The following is a 21,989-nucleotide window of genomic DNA, read 5'->3' as shown; positions in this document are numbered from 1 at the left end:
ATCCCCGGGACCGGCAGGATAAATCTGGGTGGGGAAAGTGAAAAGGCAGCGCTTGCCCCTCCCTCATTACCACCACTGACTGAGGTGCCCTTGAGCAAGGCCCTTAACCCCAACTGCTCCAGTGGAGCTGATCAGTGGCCATCAGATCAGACTGTGGTTGTACTGGTCAGCTTCCAGGTATGAATGTGTGTGTGAATGTGAACAGGGCACTCCTGAAAAAGAGAGCATTGCTCTCAGTGAGACTCCCCCTGTATAAATAAAGGTAAAAAAACAACAACAACAACACTGACTGAGGGATTTGTAGGACATATTGTGTAACAGGGTCATGGAGCACTTGGAAAATACTAAATTGAGGATGGGACAAATTATATCAGCATGACATGGCATCAAAAACACGTTAAGCAGGAACAGTAGATGAGCTGTAGGAAAGTGTAAACAAGAAGAAGTTCAGTTGGAAAGACACAGACAGATCCTATCAGGATGCAAATGCAGCTAGTACTCAGGGAATGCACTCCTAACCGAGGGCTGAAGTTTCTTGCTTCAGCGACTGAAGACAAAATAAACCTGGAAACAATTGATCAGAATCAGATCAAACTGGGGAGGTCCCACTAGGCAGAGAGAATCAAGTGCATTCCATTGATTTTGAATGTAAAGAAAGAAAATGAGAAAACACACCGAGTGAGCAACACCTCACAGGAGCAACACTGAAGCTATAAGCACTGGACCCTGGTCCAGGACAGAGCCAGCTGTTTACTTCATCACAGTGAGGTGAGGTAGATTAACCTTACCTGTCGATAGATACAGGTCGTGGGATGCCAGAATTAACTGTTAAAACTCCCAGATGTGTTGTGGGCCTAATTAAAGCAAATAACTATTATGAAAGATGGCCACTTCATCATAATATAAAAAACAACAGATCCTTCACATTGATCAACGCTTCAACAATGATGAGAGTCTGTTGGTGACCTATAGTCTCCTTCCCTCCTACCACTTAGGCTCTCCACTGTCACGTACCGCTCTGTCTTTTTTACCCACTACACACCCACACAACACTGTCACCACTTCCCCAAAACGTGACGGCACATTGACCCCACTTGGTACTGAATTGCTATCGCGTGCAGCAGACAGCTGACAGCCTGGTATTCTGAGCCATTGTCTTGACAACTCAATTCACTGAAGACGGGCAATTGGGAAGAGTGGCGTGCTGGAAGAGTTCCATCCATGCAGGTGGAAATACTGTAGGCCCATTAGACAATCCTTTTAAAGGAGGATTAATGCTAGAAGATTGACGTGTGGTTTGGCCCACCACGTCTTCTCAATGTTGTTCCTGTTACATGGCATGACCGTTATATGAGATGCATTTTTGCCAGCGCCTGCTGACATAACGGCTTAATGGTGATTGATATAGATTGGCTGTTGACTGGTTTTTCTGAGTAGTGGGAAGCTCTGGTTTTAAGAGGATTTGCACTCTATAACGGTTGCCAGGAGGTTCTCGGTTGTTTGAAGCATCAGCGTGCCAGTTGCTTCTTAAATGTCTCTTTTGTAGTCTGGTGTGTGTTTTGTTTCTCTCACTATTCTCAAGACAGTGGACGGGGACTTATTAATTCACACTTAAGTCACATACAAATTGACTTCAGACTCGACTTGGACTCTAGTGACTCATGGACAATGGGCACCTGTGAAAGATTGCTTGGTATTGTATCGGATACCACTCTTGTGGTTCCTAAAACTAAAATAATCCGCACTATCCCTTTAATTTAGGTTACCTTATCGTTTAAACAAAGTCCAACATACTAACAGCTAAATGAGCCATAATGTTATCAGCTAGAGTACATTTCTTAGAAATAATGTTGTGATAATAGGCAGACTTGATTCAGACTCGTGACGATAGATCTTGACTTGGACTCGCAACTTGTGCTGCTCAAGACAGTGTGATACTTTACATGTGAAAGCTGAGAGTATAAACATGTTTGAGTTGTTAATATTACAATACAGGCAGAACAGGGTTTACAAGACTAGTCGGAGGGTGCATTTGCTGCCAATACATTTTTATTTAGTGTATATTTAGTATTGAGCAGTCTTTATTGACCACAGCTGTCCTGTCTCTCCTCTCTCCCAGATGACCCCACAGTACAGGGGCTGGACAAGTCCAGACATCTACAGACAGGAGAGATGATCATCATCGTGGTGGTCTTGCTCATGTGGGCAGGTAAGTTTTGCAGTTTATCACGGTTTGGTATAGGACTACGTTCTGACTATAACCACCATAAACTCCTAGGTCCTCAGAGTCTATCAGTAACAAGTTTCTCCATGTGGCTTCTTCTATAAAGGATATAGGTTGTTTGAAGGTCTGATAAGGTTTAATCGATATAAATCCAATTTAAAGCTGGGGAGGTTACTGAGAATTTGTTGTCATGAGTGAAATGACATTAAAATACTGCTGGCAAAGCTATAAGAAGATGAAACACCTTGATGGATCTGTAACATGTCAACGTTTATTGTCTGCCTAAATAATGAAGACTGATGGTGCACATCGTGGAAAGAAGCTTCACGCTGTGGTTTCCCTTGTAGCTACGTCAATACATTAACACACCAATCAATAAGTCAATGAAGCTGCCAGTCACAATCGATCATTCAGCAGAGGAATACCACTAGGGCCCCTACTAAGTCAAAGTTAATGACGCAAGCACTGGGTAATTCTGACAGAACAATAAATGTGACAACTTGGAACATGTCCCACCCATTCCAGGCAGTTTTGCAGGCACGTGCAGAGGGGGGTGCTAGGGGTGCCCAAGCCCCTGCCCATTTTCCCCTGATGCCCAAAGTGCCCTTTTTGAGAGATTTTGTATTCTTTTTTTTACACAGTGAAGGCATGCCCAGCGCCATTCAAGAACTTATAACAATAAATAACAATTTACCAATAAATAAAACGTCCGGACATTTTACACATGTTGACCTTTCAACCGGAAGTTAAGTAATGGTTTGCGTCTCTGTGACGTGCGCAATGTTTTCTTCCCAGGATGGCGAAGGCATGACCCGTCAAACGTTGTTGATCCAATCACATTCACTTGGCTATCACCTATCCTGCATCTCTCCTCGTCTCCTGCGGCAATCAGAGGCAGAGATGGGCGGGTCATGCCTTCGCCATCCTGCCCACTGCCCAGCTGCCGAGCTCCGACTGACTGGTGGGTCAGCAACCAACCCACACCGCGGTGTTGCGCCCTTTTTTTTTTTTTTTACTTTTGAGCCCCTGCCCCTCTAAGGGTCTCTGCACGGCCCTGCAGTTTTGTTCAGTCATTTCAAACGTCACACCTCTGTGAGCATTCTTTGCTCTTCAGCACTACATTCAAGTATGTCTTGCTATCCCCTTTGAGGAACTGTGCTGATTCATTAAATTGTTGAGGCACGATGAGAACTAGCATATCCGACAGACTTCCAAGAGTGGGGTATCCTGGCCCTGAGCTATGGGAGTGAAGGAGCCGTTTTTGATCCCACACTTCTCAGTTGCAGCAGCAGTTGCACAAAACGCTTCATATTTTGCTAATTCAATTCTAGCTTATAACTGCTTCATAAATGCATAGTATCACATTAAATAGGTTTTCTATACATTTGGAATACTGCCATCATAATCATTGAAGCAGAAAATTGTATAATAGGCTGCTAACTTACAAACAGTCCTCAGCTTCCAGTTCAAAATCAGATTGAACTTGTCTACTGTACTACTGTATATTTTGTAAAGGGTAAAGCAGGGATACACAACTTGCTTTGCCCGAGGGCCACTTTTGCAAAATGACAGGAGGCCAGGGGCCAGTTAATAAACAAACATTAATATAATTTTTTCTGTAGCGGATTGTAGGTGTTTGGGGTGTCAGTTTGAGTTTAGTCTCGCAATGTTGTGCACACAGGATAGTTAGTTAGGTTAAGTTAGTTGAGTACATAATTGTAAGTGCCTGGGCGGTGAGCAGATGGCCATATTTGACCACTTATGCTGCCTACACACTAGAGGATTTTCAAATCTTAACCGATTTTAAAAACATGAGAGACCACAGACATCAGGACAATTTCATCAGAGTTTAACATTAAAATCGCCTGAACGCACACACTAGACGATTCGGCCAGACTGCGAGACCACACACCAGCCGTTTGAAGTACCGACTCAAAGCGATTCCAGCAACTAGACTGTAGGCTGTTTATATCCCACAAAACCGCAATTTTTTCCCACAGACAACAGCAGATGGCTCTCCAAACATGCACTGAGCGGCGGGTCCACTACAAGAAGGCGGACACCCTCGCAAAATCAGCTAAAACCACGTCCTGTCTGAGAGCTCATATTACAGCATATCCGCTCCCTTGAAGCAAACAAACCGCTCCGCTCGGCACATGTTTGGAGAGCCATCCGCCGCTGTCCACCCTGTTTTAAGCTGCTGTGACGATGCTGGAGAGAGGAGCTACATGGCACTGCTGTTGCTCATTTGTTGTGAGCGCTGCATTAACATCCGGGTATGACGCGTCGACGCATCCCGGTCTGCTCGCTCTCATTGGCTATTGCGGGTTCCTGTCGGGAGACAGCCATCGTAAATATCAAACATGTTTGATATGCCCGATTCGAGATCGGGCAGGCTCCGATTCAATCAATAATTTATTGACACCAGACACTTGGCAATTATTTTGACAAAAAAATCGGTTGAGACTAGCCTCGAATCGGGCCATGCCCCCCCCGAGGGGAATCGGGCATTAAATCGGGCATTTTATCCTCTAGTGTGTGGGAAGCATTAGTCAAACTTTATTTAACAGTTTTCATTTTGAATTAGAAAATGGTCGGGGGGCCACTCTGCACCCTATCACGGGCCACATCTGGCCCCCGGGCCACAAGTTAAGTATCACTGGGGTAAAGTATCTTCAAAATGCTTGAATATGCAGTGAAAGACCCAGAGGAAGAACATCTGCTCGCTTTGCATAGCTGTGGAGTTGAAGTGGGAAAGCTTGACAGATTGGTGCTGGTCACACTGAGCATAATAATGACACTTCACATCGCCAAATGTTCCGTTGGTGTTTGTGAGGGAACAGCACATGACATGATGTTTGTGAGGGAACAGCAGCACATGACATGATGTTTGTGAGGGAACAGCAGCACATGACATGATGTTTGTGAGGGAACAGCACATGACATGATGTTTGTGAGGGAACAGCACATGACATGATTGACTGAACCATGTCTCTATATCTGTAGCTATCCAGAGACTTACGCACATCCACTGGTTGGTGCTGAGCTCAACTGTACTAAACAGGAAAATAAGCGAAAAAAGGGCTCGCAACACAATTATTTGATAGCTCCCGTGGTGGACATTTATTGAGATGACAAACAGTTTCGGCCCAATTCGGGCCTTCGTCAGTGTCAAGTGAAAAATACATTTACAAGGAAGTGCTTAAATAGAATTTTCATGGGTCTTTGTCTCCGCCTAGTGGTGTGGAGGCAGACCCAGGTACTGTATGGATGAATGTTCTCTGTGAGATACTTAGAGGGTCGAGCTGATTGACAGCGTCCAAAAATGTCTAAAAATATGTCTAAAAAATATGTTCAATGTGTTCAAAAAAATATTTTCTAAAATATGTTGTGCATATTAGTGTGCAGTGATTGCTGTGTAGAGCTATTGTATGTTCATTCGGATAGGTTCTGCCACCATTTTCCTTTCCCTTAGAATGTGATTTATGCTTTGTGAAACTGCTTTGAAGATTGTACATGGGTCTGCCTCCACACCACTAGGCGGAGACAAAGACCCATGAAAATGCTATTTAAGCACTTCCTTGTAAATGTATTTTTCACTTGACACTGACGAAGGCCCGAATTGGGCCGAAACTGTTTGTCATCTCAATAAATGTCCGCCACGGGAGCTATCAAATAATTGTGTTGCGAGCCCTTTTTTCGTCTATATCTGTAGCTACCTTCGGGCTTGACTGCCAAGTGGGAAGTTGAAAACACTCGTTAACATTTCTGTCTACTCCAGATGTCTGCTTCCTTGTCTATTCATTAACAGTATTTCACACTTTTATAGCTACCGCTTGCATCCAAAGAAGCATTCAACTTTAATAGAATTTTACGACAAAATGTGGTAAATATATCCCAGTTGACTACATTTAGCAAAACAATTCTTGCAGTGCTGAGCTCATGGGCACAAAGGTACTGCACTATTTCCCAGCTTAAATAAGCCAGAAGATGAACACCACAGGACACGGACCTAAGATTTGGGATCTTTATTCCTGCCTGATGACTACGCCCATAAAAGAGAACAGCATCAATCAAAGTTTAAAGGTTCAAGATAAATGTGAACTGTCCCTTTTTTACTCCGGTCTTTCCTCTTATGCCAACAAGTGTTTGTGTGCAAAGAAGTGTGGTCTTTCAGAGAGGAAGGTAAAGTACAGTAAAGTAAACATAGCGCATGATTTTTTTCTACCGAAAACCAATTTCCCCACGGGGACAATAAAGTACCTACGTACCTACCATCCCATTAGCCTGTCTCTCTGCAATAAAATGAATCAATAAAAGACGGATTTACAAATGAAATCCTCAATGGAAATAGAAAATAATTCCATAAGAGACTCACAGACTTTCCAAAGTAAAACATCCAATTAGAGACTCACAGACAGACCCGCTTTTCAAAGTAAAACATCCAATCAGCCTTGTGCAGCTGGCCAGGATCAATATCTCCCCTTACAAAGAGCATTGAAATGCAACTGTAATCTTGCAAAATGTATTGAAAGCAGACTACAATATTAGATCTGTGCCAAACGATGAAAGTTCCACATAACAGATACTGCATACAGTGATGAATTGCTAATTAGATGAAACTTTGATTGTTATGAATATTCCTCGCAGCTCCCTAGTTCTCATTAGTAGCTCATATTAATTCATAACTTCAGTGAAGCAAGTGAGTAACTGTGTGCGTACTTATTAAAACTGGAGGCAGAAGTGCATCTGGCAGATTGCAAAATGCAACCTATCAAGCTCCACAGAGAATTTAATTACCGGCGTCTTCCAAGCTCGCGCAGATAAAAGCAGGAACATCCCGCCCCCCCCTGGGAGCTGAATTACATTATCCATATGGCCTCTCAAACGTGCTCAGTTAGAGGAAGTGGTGACAGGTCCCTGAGTGACAGCCGCTGCCATATGAATGGAAGTCCCTATACACTGCAGTGGAATACAATGGTGAGGAGTCCAGAATGGACTGTGTGTATTTGTGAGGTTATGTGTGTTTTACACGTGTGTATGTTTTTGTGCATTTGTGTGTGTGTGTGTGTGCGTGTGTGTGTGTGTGTGTGTGTGTGTGTGTGTGTGTGCGTGTGTGTGTGTGGGCGCGCGCGCGTGTGTGTGTGTGTGTGTGTGTGTATGCCAGCAGCAAAACAGTCTAACCAATACATGACCACAAAGCACACAGCTGACAGCAGACCTATATGGTGAGCAGAGAATAATGTATATAATATAGTAATATGTCATGTATTTAGCATTTTATCATCAGAAATTATTATGTTCATCAGGTGAAAACAGAAAAGTCAAACAGCTGCCCTGTCCAGTGTAAATGTCAAACCATTTCATTCCCTTGGATTGTTTGGGGGCTGTAGCCATGCCTTTGATCACATGACTCTCCAGACTGGCTATCCATCGCCATGTCTGACTCATCTATACATTCTCTGTGCCATGCTCGGAGCGGTTAACAACAACAACAACAACAACAACAACACACCAGCATAAAAGTCTGAGCCGAACAGCCAGAGGGAATGCAGCAGCTGGGCTCTGCCAGAGTCAGTCATCCTATCCCGTCTCTATTCCAGCTCATTTTGGACTCTCAGCACATTCCTCTGTGAAGCTGCCCCCAAAGAGTGCAGCAATACAGTATTAACACACAGCCACATACCAAGTCCCAAGAACCAATACAGTATTAACACACAGCCACATACCAAGTCCCAAGAACCAATACAGTATTAACACACAGCCACATACCAAGTCCCAAGAACCAATACAGTATTAACACACAGCCACATACCAAGTCCCAAGAACCAATACAGTATTAACACACAGCCACATACCAAGTCCCAAGAACCAATACAGTATTAACACACAGCCACATACCAAGTCCCAAGAACTAATACAGTATTAACACACAGCCACATACCAAGTCCCAAGAACCAATACATATTCAGTCACACACACAAACACACACATCACGCACGCACACGCACACGCACACACACACACACTATCTCCAGTGGCTGTAAATAGGGTCGTAGAAGAGAGACAGGATGTTTTTGAAGACGGATGCAGGCTATAAATAGCATTGTGACCATGCAAATATACAGTATGTATGTTATATATAAATATATATTTATTTTTTAATCAGTAATAGTTTTACAATACTCCTCTTGTGTTATAGAAAGAGGCTGAAGTGCATCACATGAAGTCCCAGACTGTCACACTCACTTTATATCTATTCTCAATCCCAAATCATGTCTGCATCCTGACGTTGGTCCTGGTAATATATCACACACCTGGCTTATATAGGAACTGAACCAAAGTTATTACATAACTAGCAGGTATTGGAAGTCTGGATCAACAATCAACAGAAGTTAATCACAAAACTGTTACACAAGTTGGAAAAACGGCCAATAAACACAAGTCCAGATGAAGTAGGATCAGCTGATCTAAAATAGGAGAGAAGCTGTGTGTTTGAGAGCAGATTGGACTAGTTTGACCTGCTCACTAGGTTCAATGGTCGTGGGAGGTAAGGTGTTCAGTGGGCCATGGTGCAATAACATGATGTTGTTTCCCAGCATTTGAGATGATTCAGCATTGTAATGTTATACAACACACTGGCAGTGAAGAGGCTGGTAGGAGAGAGATACCCTGCAGCTGTTATGCTCTTAAGATGCTGGTGTCACAGCGTATAAGTGCACCACACCATCGGCACTGATCAGCTGGAATTTAGCATTATTATTAGTGGCCGGGCCAGCGAAGGGGCCACTTATTGTATTTGCCTGTATTATTCTTCTCCCGGGAAGTTCGACTTCCCATGCATGAAAACTAACCAAACTTTGCACAAACCCAACCCAACAACAGTGTGCACACACAATGATTTCACTAACTCACTGATCTGAAAGCATCAACATTATCCTTAATAGCACTAATGTAAACACCACGTCACGTGTTACAGTAGGAGTATGAAAGGATTACCTGCTAGAGAAAGTGATTTCAGATGAACTAGCACCCGCAAGCTAAATGCCATCCTAGTTATACCAGCTAACATTATACATACACAGCACGTTACCTCTACACATAAATCAGTGAAAACAGACGCCGACCAGGCACCACCCTAACCACTATCATATCATATCCGTTAATAAATCAATATATTTTCTGCCCCCCCCCCCTACAACTAAGCTAAACTAACGCTAATGCACAGCAGCAACACACGTCTGTAAAGCGATGCTGTCCTAACGCTACGTCAAAACAACATGAGTCTAATCATTAAAATGTCATATTATTCCAAATTGAATGATAAATTACTTACTTGGCGTTAATTGTAATTCCTAAATGGAGTCCTCCGCCATCTTGGCCACAGCAAAGCGAGAAACTACGGGAGACGATAGTGGTCATGGCAAACGGACTGTTCCGCCCCATACAAAATAATGTAAAAATTGATTAGGCCGGTTTAGCTACACAATTCTTGGCTGCCGCCGCAAAAAAAAAACTTTTGAAAAACATTAGGTGACCCTGAGTCCTGCTGCGCCTCATCCTATATATTTAGCTATGGCCCTATCTTAACAGCGATCTCTTAAGACATAGCTGTGCACAGGCGTGACTACCACAGTGTCACACAACTTCCATAAGAAAACGCCGCATACAGTATATATAGGGGTGAGATTTGAACACAGTTTCACTCATGGTGACCAACTGGAAGGCAGTGAAAAAGCACACAGAAAGTACACACAGAAGGCGTATGAAGGTTGGCTGATGAAGAGGACTGAAATTGGGTCTGATCCAGGTCAAGTTCTGTGTTCTTCGGTACCCACGGTACCACGTTTATGCAAAGCAGGCGTGACGTCAGGCGGCGCTGATTGGACGGGTGCCTACCCAGGTAGCTCCCTACTTCGCGGGGAATTTAAACCCCTAGGCATCGAGCCACACATCAAATAGACTCAGCTCTCAGTCTTAATCCATTTCACTACTGTAAGACTGAGAATATTACTATTTAAATCTTTTCATAACGTTAGGTGGTGCTGTTGGAAGCCTTGCATCGGAGAGCCAATCACGAGTGTTGTGGGCGGGCCTGCTTTCTGGGAGCAGCCAGTGACGCGGTAGTCTCTTAAAACAGACTGTATCATCTACATCCGGCGAATGCAGCTATATACAGTCTGTACGTTACACCCCCAGAACATGCACAAGGAAGTTGGGAAAAAAAACCTTCAGACTGGAAGGAAGTTCTACGGAATCCGACCAATCACGACACGCGAATGCGGCATATTGGATTCTGATTGGACTAATGAGCGGAAGACCCGCCTTTCTGCCGGCATATTGGATTCTGATTGGACTAATGAGCGGAAGACCTGCCTTTCTGCTTCCCATTCCGGTTGGTGCATGATTCTCCCCCACGAAGTACAGACGGTATGGCGGAAGCATTTGAAAATTGCGGAAGCCAACTCGTCTGTCCTAAGAGACTAGTGACGCGGCGGCTAGAGGTCTTTCCCCCAGCGATATGCCCGACTCCCGAGGCTACGTTACAGAGTCTGATCATGACTTCACAGCGCTTCACAGTAGCAAGCGGGCCACTTGCTGCTTGCGGATAGGACAAATTATTGTAAAATAAACAACAGGTATAAACTCTCTTTGCAGCACATCAGTGTCTTGCTCTATATTGGAACTATGAAACATTGCATTGCATTGCCGCTACCAAATACAATTCTAATAATAAATGTAGGCGTGTCTGCTGCCGGCCTTTCTCGCTGGGCTCAATGAACCAGATTTGGAACAGTAAATTCCCAGTTTGGTGTTTAGGTGGCACTGTTGGCGCCGCTCACCAAACGTCTGGAAACCGAGACTACACATCAAATGTCAACACAACAGAGTTTTTTAAGTACAATTTTGGGTAACACTTCATAATACTGTAACACAAAAAATGGGTAGTTACTGAGGAACGAGTAGGCTAAGGAACGAACCATTAGTTCATGAATAGTTAATGATTAGTTAATGAGTAGTTGATAGGTAGTTCCTTAATGGTAGTTACTTAAGTACTGACCATTAGTTACCATGTTAACGAACCAGTAAGTAATGATTACTTCCCTAAAAAAAATTTTTTTTTCATTTGTTTTCATTCACTAGTTCATTAATAGTTAATCAGTAGTTCCTTAAAGATCCTTAATGGTAGTTACTTAAGAACTGACCATTAGTTCCCATGGTAGTTACTTAAGAACTGACAATTAGTTACCATGTTAACGAACCAGTAAGTAATGATTACTTCCTGATTTTTTTTTTTAAATATTTCACTAGTTCATGAACAGGTAGTTCCTTAAGAACTGACTATTAGTTACCATGTTCGTGAGCATGACTCCACCAAATACTTACCAGTTGTTCATGAGTAGGCTACTCATCGTTACTTCATGATTACCTTACCATTACTTACCATGTTAGTGCATCATTACTTCCTGCTTACTTTACCATTAGTTCCCATGTTTGTGCCCCCTCAAGTAAAGCAGTACATCTTACCGAGTTGTTAGTAAGGAATGCACCATTAGTTCCTGCTTACTTTACCATTACTTAACATGTGTGTGACCCCTCAAGTAAAGCAGTACATCTTACTGAGTTGTTACTAAGGGGACGTGTGTGTCCACCACACACACACACGTCTGTGAACCACCATCATTGATTATTATTATTATCATCATATAAAGATTTTGGTCGTTTGAAGCCAGATTCATAGGAATATCTAATTTTAAATTAACATTAGGATTAGACGGTCGTGATGGATTACTAAACCTCTTCCTGTGTGTGTGTCCTGTGTGTGTGTGTGTGTGTGTGTGTGTGTTGTATGTGACTATCTCTCACCCCCATGGGCAGCGGTTATTGTCCTATTCTGCCGACAGTATGACATCATCAAGGACAACGACTCCAGCAGCAGCAAGGAGAAGCCAAAGCCGTCGTTGTCGGAGAGGAGCACGCCGGAGCATCACAGCGGGGGGCTGCTGCGGAGCAAGGTGAGCGAGCTGCGTCTCCCAACACATCTCAGCTGGTTTCAAAAATGAATGAAAGACTGAGGAGCAGTGTTGGGCAAGTTGCTCAGAAAATGTAATTAGCTACGTATTACTCCTTTAAAAAAGTAATAAGATTACTTTACTTGTTTTAACATATTTATTGATTTTATACTAAACACATACATACATGTATAAATACATAATTGACTCTTCCCCCAATATCGAACATATGGCAGTATATAAATAATGAGTAATTAATTTAATAAGGTAATTAAATGAAGGAGCAAAGCTTTTGCACACCTAACACGACGGGTGCGTCGGAGAAGGGCATTTTGCTGACTAAAATAAAAACGGAGGACTCCCGCACACTGTCTCCACTTGCAAATAAAGGTTTGTTATACAAAAGAATAACGTTTCGGTCCAACGACCTTCATCAGATGAATCTGATGAAGGTCGTTGGACCGCACTGAAAAGTAATGCAGTAACTTTGATTAGTAACTGTAATCACATTACTTTTGTAATCCCTTACATTACTACTTACTAGGAGGAAAGTAATAAAATTACAGTAACGTGTTGCTTTACTGCCCAACACTGCTTAGGAGTACGTTTTGGGAAACTGGCCCATTGGTAAGTGATGAGAACCTGGAGCACCAAAAGCATCCCTGTGCCTCCTCTCTCATGCTGAGAACATTGGTTCTGGTGCTCTTTACACTTTATCCAAGTGCTGTGCACTTTCCTGCACAGCTGAAATAGCAGCTACTGTATATTTTTGCCACGTAGCATCGTGCTGAATCATCGCCCGTTGAGTTTCATGAAGTCATATTTACTCAGACCGCACTGTTGCTGGGACACATCTCCACAGACCTGATTTCCTGGAGTTGATTTGAAGCTTGACCTTTATATACGCCAACTAATTTTCTCCATGACCCCTCTCAGTTCATATCGGTATCCATTTCAGACATGGATTCCTACAGTATATTTACTGTAGCAAAAAACCCAATCTATAATGTAACCTTCTCCATCACGGATTCTTCGACTGGAAAAAAACCCAAACACATTCAATAGAGCACATAAACGATATGGTAGGCTATATCTCCTATACTGCTGTGAGCATGGGAATCTCCAGAACACTGCATTCCCACTCAAGCACAGTCCCCAACAGTGTAAAACTTCAAAAAGAAATAAAATAAAAGACATTGTAGCTACATGCTGCTGTTCTATGATACCAGAGTTCAACTTTGAATTGTGCTCAAATCCTGACTTGCTACATGGTTGACTGAGTGGAAGAGCAGGGCGCAGAGCATCTCATACTATGGAGAATACATGCGATGTCAAAAGGGGCAATGGATAACAGATAAAGTCACTGTGGTTGAGTATTGAGGCCATGACCAAAATCGATAGCAGAGGTCATTTGCATTGTGAATGTTGACCTCTGGGCAGGATTTAACTTGGCGACATATTGAGTTCTCCTGTTTAAATTAGCTGAAGGGGAGAATCGTTCGAGGATTTTGTCATTGTGTTGGCTTGTCTCCTTTTCCGGTCCTCATTAGGTAATCGAATGTAGAAAAGCAAGGTTTCTATCAGAGAAGCTCTGATGAGAGCTTGAGGAACTCAACCAGCCAAGAACTGTGAATGAGATCTTCGATCTTGGGTGAAGCTGTTTATTGACATAATGACCACAGGCTAATAAGTCCCCAGCTGGTGCTTTGTGCCTGAAGCCATAAGCAGGTGTGGAGACCTAGGGGGCGCTATCTGCAGTAAACTGCTTTAATCTAGGACTTCCTGTGAGAGGTATAGACCAAATCACCGTGACGTCACCATGTAAACAAATTTACTTCCGGGTACCACTTGGGGAAGGCGGCAGGTTTAAATGTGCGTGTTGTCAAATAAATGCTGTCAAACCCTCTCGCTGTTTTCGGCCGACTACTTTCAATTTAAATGGTTAAACGGTTGGTAAACATGCTTGTCCGACGTATCTAGCCTTTCTTCTGTGTTTGTTTGATGTAGTGTTAGCTAGCTAATAACGTTTGGTCGTCTGTCAAACTCGCTGTTTTTTTGCAGACTTGTTAACGTTACAGACAGAGCTACTAACCTCGCGTCACCAGGCTCTTCTCGGCGAGAAAGAGCTACTGACGCCACGTTAATTTAATTTAGCTTCAAGTCTACTCTGGTCTGGTCCAACAGGTAAATTAGCTAGTCTGGTCTCCACTAACATTAGTGAAAGTGTTGTTATGAATGATATTAAACAACAACACAACACGGACGAACCATTTTTGTCTTCTTTGTCTGTTTTTGTCTTCAACACGTCAGTTTGTGCCGTCCACCGCCATTATAATGTGTGGACCTCAGGGGTACCCGGAAGTAAATGTAAACATCCCGCTGATTAGGTCTATATAGCTGTCTGAATGGTGTGATTCTGGGTCAGTCCCCAGAGACAGCAGAGGAGGGGGGAGGGGGTTGAACCAGGGCTCTGTAGACTTTGTTTTTTGGTAAATAAATCATTTTATACTTTTGAATTCTAGTTCATTGGTTTTTATTATGTTAGAATAGTAATTTTACCACACAGGCCATTCAGAACGTATGATCATTAAGCGTCTACTATAACGTTTTATTGCAAACTCATTAAACTAGGCTTTTTCTCGCAAATGCAGCTGGCTATGCTATACTGTAGGTAATGTATGTAAACTTAAAAAATGATCACGATAAAATCACATCCATTACTCCTGAAGCTTTATTTCAGTCAGTTATGGTGTACAGTATAATGGCGCTTTTTTTATGATCACCAAGAAAAGCCCACGCTACCCTATTGAAGTCGTTTGTACGTCATAACTGTCACATGGCTGTGAGAAAAAGGCTAATTAAGCTTTAACATAAGTATTAAAAATGGTCTGGTATGCTCGCATTAGCTGGACAGAACATAGGCTATTCCAAAAAATCTTGTTCACTGGTTTGCAGTAGAGTTACAGTCACATCATGAGTAACCTTAAATCTGCAAACATTCTTGTATGGCTGCTGAAATAAACCCCCCAATCCTTTCTCACACTCAAATCTTGACATCGGCATCTGGGCCTTTCAGTACACACAGGCACACAGCAGAGAGTGAAAACAGCAGCAGACAAAATGAACAAGAGAACGAGAGAAAAATGATCGGGTGGGTGGGAAGGTGGCTTTCATCGTCCTTTTCACTGTGAATGATCAGGCTGAACCCTGCTGATGACCGGGATCCATGCTGATGATTTCTCTTCTGGACTATCTGAGAGCAGCACAGTGGGCTCCAAAGACCTGCTAGAGGGAAGGACACTCGCAACAGACACAACAAAGTTGGCCAATCACAGCACCTCCACGCCAATCAATGACTCCGGATCGATGCACACACGACGACACGAGTGGCTGATCGATAAAAAGTGTGACTTACAACTTCAATAAAGAGCTTTTGAAGGGCCTGTGATATCTCAACGGATGGGCTAAAAAATGGGGAATGAGGAAACAGCCCCTTCAGGTCTACTGTAAAAATCTACTGGCTTACATACAGTAACAAATCAAAGTACCAGCCCTAGAGAGGACACAGCCAACTGACAGTCTTCTCATCTCCTCCCCGCCCCAATGTTGTCCTTATATCATCTCTCACTTGAAGCAAGAACTGAGAAAGAGACAGATGCTTATACTGCAGGTCTAACAGTCTTCTTTTATCTTGCCGTCTTTTATTTACAGTACTGTAGGGCAACTTTTTAATGACTTTTATACGCCCATGTTGTCCAAATATCCTCCCAAATTCATGACTTTAACTTAAATTATTTCACTTGAAGCACTGCAGCATCGTTGTTGCCAGACACTCTGGAGGATAAACGTGCTAACAAAAAAATTAATTAAGGAATTTAAAACTTCAGGGCTTATTGAGTTTAACCAAGATCAAATGACGCAAACCTTTGAAGTGCTTTAAAAGGGATTACTCTCTGTATCATTGTGGAACGTAGATGATGATAGATTGTCTCCTAATACTATTTGAGTTCATGGCTAAAATCAATGTCCTCCTCAGTGCACATCATTTAGTAACGTAGTGCAGTGGCCTTCTACAGCACTGATTCTCAACCTTTTTCATATCAAGGACCATTTATTTGATACACATTAGAGCCATGGACCCTCATTTGATGAGACACAAATCTGAGAATATTTTTTTTACCTCCACCATAAGGTTATGTTTTCAGTGCCATTTGTCTGTCCGTTTGTTAGTAGGATTATGGCAAAACTACTTGTCATGAAACTTGGTGGAAGGGTGTAGCATGAGTCAAAGAAGAACCCATTACATTTTTGGGCGGATCAATGGGAGGGGGCGGGGCTAGGGAAAAGGGGCCATAGCTACAGATAGGAAGGTTGTAAAGAGTCGGGATATGAGGAATGGATAGGAGGAGTGGCTAGGTATATGAGGGGTGATGGGAGGGGGCGTGGTCAGGAAAGGGACAGGGCTAGGGTAAAGGGGCCATAGCTAGGGACAGAGCCGTATAATAAAAGAGTTCCGACATCTCCATTCACTCCAATGGACCAGTTTTTTTCCAGGAAGTAAGGTCCTGGAACTCTTGAGTAAAAAAAAGCAGCACTGTCGAGTTGCAGCAAAATAGACAGTTTGTGTTGTACTTTGAAAGGGTTTTTCATCCCTTGAATCAAATTGTACATTATCAGCTATATTTTAGCATGCAAAAGTAGCGCGAGACCCATTCCTGGCTGTTCATTGGCTAATGAGTCTCGCATTTTGGTCCTCCGCTGACGCCACTCTCTCTCTAGAGGACACTAGCTAGGGATAGGAAGGTCGTAGAGAGTCGGGGTTCCAGGGGTGGGTAGGGGGAGTGGCTGGGAGGATGTTGACCTGCCCTTGGTGGAGGTCTGTGATCTCAGAGTGCACTTCTAGTTATATTATATATACTACATTCTCTCACTTCTTGTAAATGAAATAATGCTGAAGTTTAACAATTCATCCATTTGCTGTGGACCCCCTGGAACACCCTCAGAGACACCCTGGTGGTCCCTGGAGTCCACGCTGAGATCCACTGTGCTGCAGTATGATCAAATGATGCCTTTAAAAGGAGAGGAGAAAGGAAAAGCAAGCCATGCTGATTTTTATTTCTCTGTTCGTTTTGCAGTTTCATCCCTCGGTGCCATCTATCAACATCATTGAAGTTTGAGGGGAAGAATGCGGATGCAGTGGTTCTCTCTCTCTCTCTCCTCCTCCCATCACTCCCATTTTCAACCTTTCTCACTGATGAGAAAACAAATATCTGAGCTGAGACATTGTTGTCTACGGTGCGGTCGCTGGTGCAGGACGCTCAAGCTAATCTTGCAAATGGCACACATGCATGCCCACATGCTCGTAAACAAAATGTCAACACAAAGGCAGGCACACATATACACTTACCCCCGCCCTCCCCCAAACGCACACACACACACACACACACACACACACACATATACACACACACACACACACACACACACACACACACACACACGCAACTACACAGTCATACACACGTATGTTACATGATGTAGTTAACATCAATGACTTTGCCAGATGCTTGGTATGTTATTATATATTATATATACAATACACACGGTTACCACAGTTAGCATCTCTGGGAGGCCTGTCTTCACGTTTTAAATAGGCAGTGTATTTTTGATATTGGCTTGTACAACTATGCCATGTTCATATATTATAGACAACTTGTCATTTAAATCGACCCCCCCCCCCCCCCCCCCCCATTGCACCGAGTGTTAATGTACAGCCATATCATAATACAGTACATATTACTGTATGGGTGGTGAAGGAAGACTGTCAGCAAGAACAAAGCAGTAACAATAAAGGCAAATATTGACATCCCAAATCCATGTAAAGAAACCACAACAGACATTTCTAAAGTATTCAAAATAAAAAAAAATGCTATTTTGTGTATACCATTCACATTTCTCACATGTAATGCAATCATGTCTGTATATAAATATTCCAATCATTTACGAAAAGCAGTTGCATGCAGGTTATTTGCCTGTAGAATAGCATTTGATGTGCATTCTAATTTACATAACAATAAACATTGTTGCAATACTGTGAAACTATTAATATTTTGATTATTCCGTTTGCCCTGCTTTTTAACACAGGCAGATCTTTTTTCATCTGTTTCCCTTGATTTAGATCTTGTAAATGTCCTGACCATTGTATTATCTGAAGTGTCAAATAAAGCTTCTGTTGAATGTTGTATTGAAGTAGCGGCTCTGCGACTGGGATTGCTTTTGTGATGCGTCAGGTGAGTTGAGTTTAAAGTGACGAGACATGTTGAACACGAGTTATGTTCAACTCACACATCTGCTTAAAACATTCAAGCCTGCAGTGAACGTTGGCCTGATGTTGTCAAGCACAGGACTCATGATTTTGAGATCAGGAGGTAGCTCGCCCCAAGCAGAAGTAACAATCCTTGCTAGCATGAATGACACTGAGAAAACCACAGATCACACATATCAAGAGGTAGTGGCTTCGAACGGACAACCTTTCATAAAATATATGAAGACATTTATGTATGAAATGATTCTCATTCATGTTAATTTTCTTAGATATTGATGGTCTAGGATGGTTAAAGGTAAAAAGCTCATACAGTATATCATAGTATAGTTATTAAAACTGAAGTTGCATTTATTTGTAGATTAACTCAGTTAAAACAGTACGGGCCATATATTATGCCCAGTACAAGTGCAAGGGAAAGTGTTTTACCACTGGGTCAGTAAATCAAAGGATGTGTTTCAGCGACCCAGTGATAATTAAAAGAAAAAAAGGGAGATTTGGAGTGCTAGAAACTAGCAAAGATAACGCTGGCCCTTTGCACTGGGCGTAAGATAGGGCCCCATATGTTTTGTATGAAGTATGACAGAACTTACAAAGGGGTCTCGACCGAATTTCATGAATGAAGATCCAGTCACGTCACCATTATGGCATCATATATCACCCCATCCTCAATAGCCAATCAGCCCATGTCATCTGTCAAAACATCGGTGATGTCATACTTGCGTCATCATCCTCTTCCGGATTGTTCACCTCAGTGGCTGGGCGGATCTCGGGCTGGTCGCCTTCTCTGGAGCGGTGTTTCGCACCACCCACGTCCCCAGTCAACTACCAATGTCTTTACTCCTGAAGAATTCCCTACGGGGGGACTATCCTAGTCTGAGCTGATGCCCTCCTCTCTCACCACAAGAGGAGCGACATCTTATCATGGAGTCATTACGCCAAAATTAGTTGCCCTGCCATTTGTGAATAAAGCTTGCTTGTTCAATTTTACCCACTGGTCTCTCATGATTTGAATTCTTGTTCATGGTAATACGTAGTGCCTAAAAGATCAGTATTGGTTCAACTTATTTTTACAGCAAAACTGCCAATGCACAAGGATTTCAGTCGATACTTGTAGAGTCTACATGTCCCACAGCATCGGTCTACACTGACGGGACTGTCTGCTGTATTACTTTACAGAATAAATTCAATAAGCCATTTTGCTTGGCCTTTAAACTGGAAGGTTTCTTAATCAAAATGTAATTACATACTGTAGAAGTATCTAAGTACAGCTCAGCTTAAAATAGGGGGTGATCACAGTGTAAGGATTAATGGATCGTATTCTCCTACAGTAGATCTCCGACCTGTGTCTTGGTGAAATAACTACTGCAGACTGCTTCCAGATGGTCAGGGGATAGCCAATTGTCTGTTGATAGCTCAGATAGACAAATAAGTAAATTGTGACATGGCTAAGATCATCACAGGCTAACAGAAATGAAAAACTATTCATTTAGATTTGCTTCACAGATCTGTAAATATGGGGTTTGCATACTCAGTCGATTCTATTTTCACAGTTTTTTCCACGTATCTATTGATATTCACCACATCCAGCTCCCGTCCCTGTTCTCCATCTGCACTGTGGCTCTTGTCTGTGCAAATGGGCCGGAGTAATGAGGCAGAAACAGACTGTCAAAGAGGACTGAGGATCACTATAAGTACAAGCTCATTATATCTCCTGACATTCATTGGGTCTTCTGCATGCACATAGTAACAATGCTCCTTCATGCTTCTTTAGGTTTCATGGGCCTGCTGCCATCAACTCCCACTAAGCACTGCTGAGCCATTCATTATGTTCCTTTTCTACATCCACCACTACTTCCAGTCTCCTCCATTAAGTTTAATTGACTTACATTCTGTGATATCATGCATATAGGCTATAAAAACAATCAAATCAAACTTAGACAGCTCAGTATCTGTTTGTTTATTGTTGTTCTAGATAGTTGTAGTAGACAATTGCTTTTTGTGTTAAAATGCCTTGGAGATTATTCGTCTCTGTATTCGTTTCTCAGCTGCAATAATTGTAAAAAAAAACAACAACACACATTTCTGACCTCCACCAGCCTATGTCATTATCAATAATAGAGTCTTAATATCACTTAAATTCTGAAATGGTACAGCCATTGCCAACCAAATATCAAGCAATTAGGCCAGAGTGCAGCTTGTTATCAGCAGCTTAATTAAGCATTTTGAAATGATGTTAAAAAGCCAATTAGCAATTAATGACTCACCTAATGAGTGATTCATTTGCAGATCCCATGCCACCATGGACAAATTAGACATTGATAATGAACATGAATTAAATACTGAATTATAAACCCTATATTCTGTGTTGAGAGAGAGAGAGTCTGAACAGGGCCTCTAGAGAGTGTGTCTCGCCCATCATTCTTCTCTCTTTAAATCCAGCACCCTGCCCATGTCATGGAATCAGACAGTCACTGTTCTGAAGTGCAGACTCAAAACTCCTTTATAGCATTGCCTGCAGCCCCCCTTAAGGCAATACTCCACTTAGTTTTACCATGGGGGATATTCGGCACTTGACCGCCACGAAAACCAGAATATGAACTACTTAAGAAGATCGGATGTAGTCAGTAGTTTGCAGCAAATAGCATTTTCATTGATAGAAGAGAAAATAGTGGAGGGATACCCTTTAGAAGAGATACAGTAGTTCCTGCTTGGGAAACTGGATCTACTTTTATTTTTAAATACTAATTTTAATGTAAACCAAGGATAGAAATGCAGAATGAGGTCTTAAAAGTGAGATTGTTGAATCTGTCCACAAACATGTTGCAAGCACTGACAAACCCGTAAAGCACTTTATAACCAAATATTTGATTTCATGTGATAGTATAAAATAGAAAAAGGATTAGCTATTATCTAGGCCCTTACACTTCAGTCCTTCCCTGGAGTCTGATTTATTTTCTGCTTCTGTGAACTGGCATCGCGCTGCCTGGTGCTCCCAAGTCCACTGGCAGATACACACTCATGCCCCTAACAGCCCCTTTTCATAAAATGTGATTTTATGTTCTTTCTTAGTTTGATCTCTTGTTTTATTGTGCCCTCAGATCTTTATTTAAATGTGATGCATAAACGTAGCTCATTCAGCTCAAGGCAAATGAGAATACAGGCCCAGCAAATAGAAGATAAAAGACAACTTCACTACTTCTGCATATTCTCCATTATTCTCTTTTGTCAAAAGTTAATTGTGTTGCTTTTATCAGCAGCAATTTCACACTTGCTGCTTTTTTATGCTGAAGAAATGTTCAAAGCAGGAAGGTTAAAGAGGATCTCTGTTGGTCATTTTCTCCAACTAGGCATCTCGTGGGCTCGATTCCTAGGCTCGCCCGCCTCACCCACCCTGCCGCGCTGGCCCTGCAGCTCGACCACTGTGCGG

The 21,989-nt window shown here is 42.5% G+C and overlaps 1 protein-coding gene across 1 annotated transcript in view; it reads left to right on the top strand.

Moving 5' to 3' along the window:
• fndc4a (fibronectin type III domain containing 4a) overlaps positions 1-17,414 on the top strand; it is a gene marked incomplete at both ends in the record, with an annotated part of 39,187 nt that extends 21,773 nt beyond the window's left edge. Inside the window, 3 exons of the mRNA XM_083643378.1 lie at positions 2,120-2,209; positions 12,104-12,240; positions 17,373-17,414. Of these exons, the coding sequence (XP_083499504.1) occupies positions 2,120-2,209; positions 12,104-12,240; positions 17,373-17,414 (269 nt within the window). The remainder of the gene's footprint in view (positions 1-2,119; positions 2,210-12,103; positions 12,241-17,372) is intronic.
• Between the last annotated feature and the right edge of the window lie 4,575 nt (positions 17,415-21,989).

The sequence above is a fragment of the Poromitra crassiceps genome, assembly GCF_964638095.1.
Source record: "Poromitra crassiceps genome assembly, chromosome: 9".
NCBI lineage: Eukaryota > Metazoa > Chordata > Actinopteri > Beryciformes > Melamphaidae > Poromitra > Poromitra crassiceps.
The sequence above is the reverse complement of the archived record's forward strand: the minus strand, read 5'-3'. Positions and strand labels throughout refer to the sequence as shown.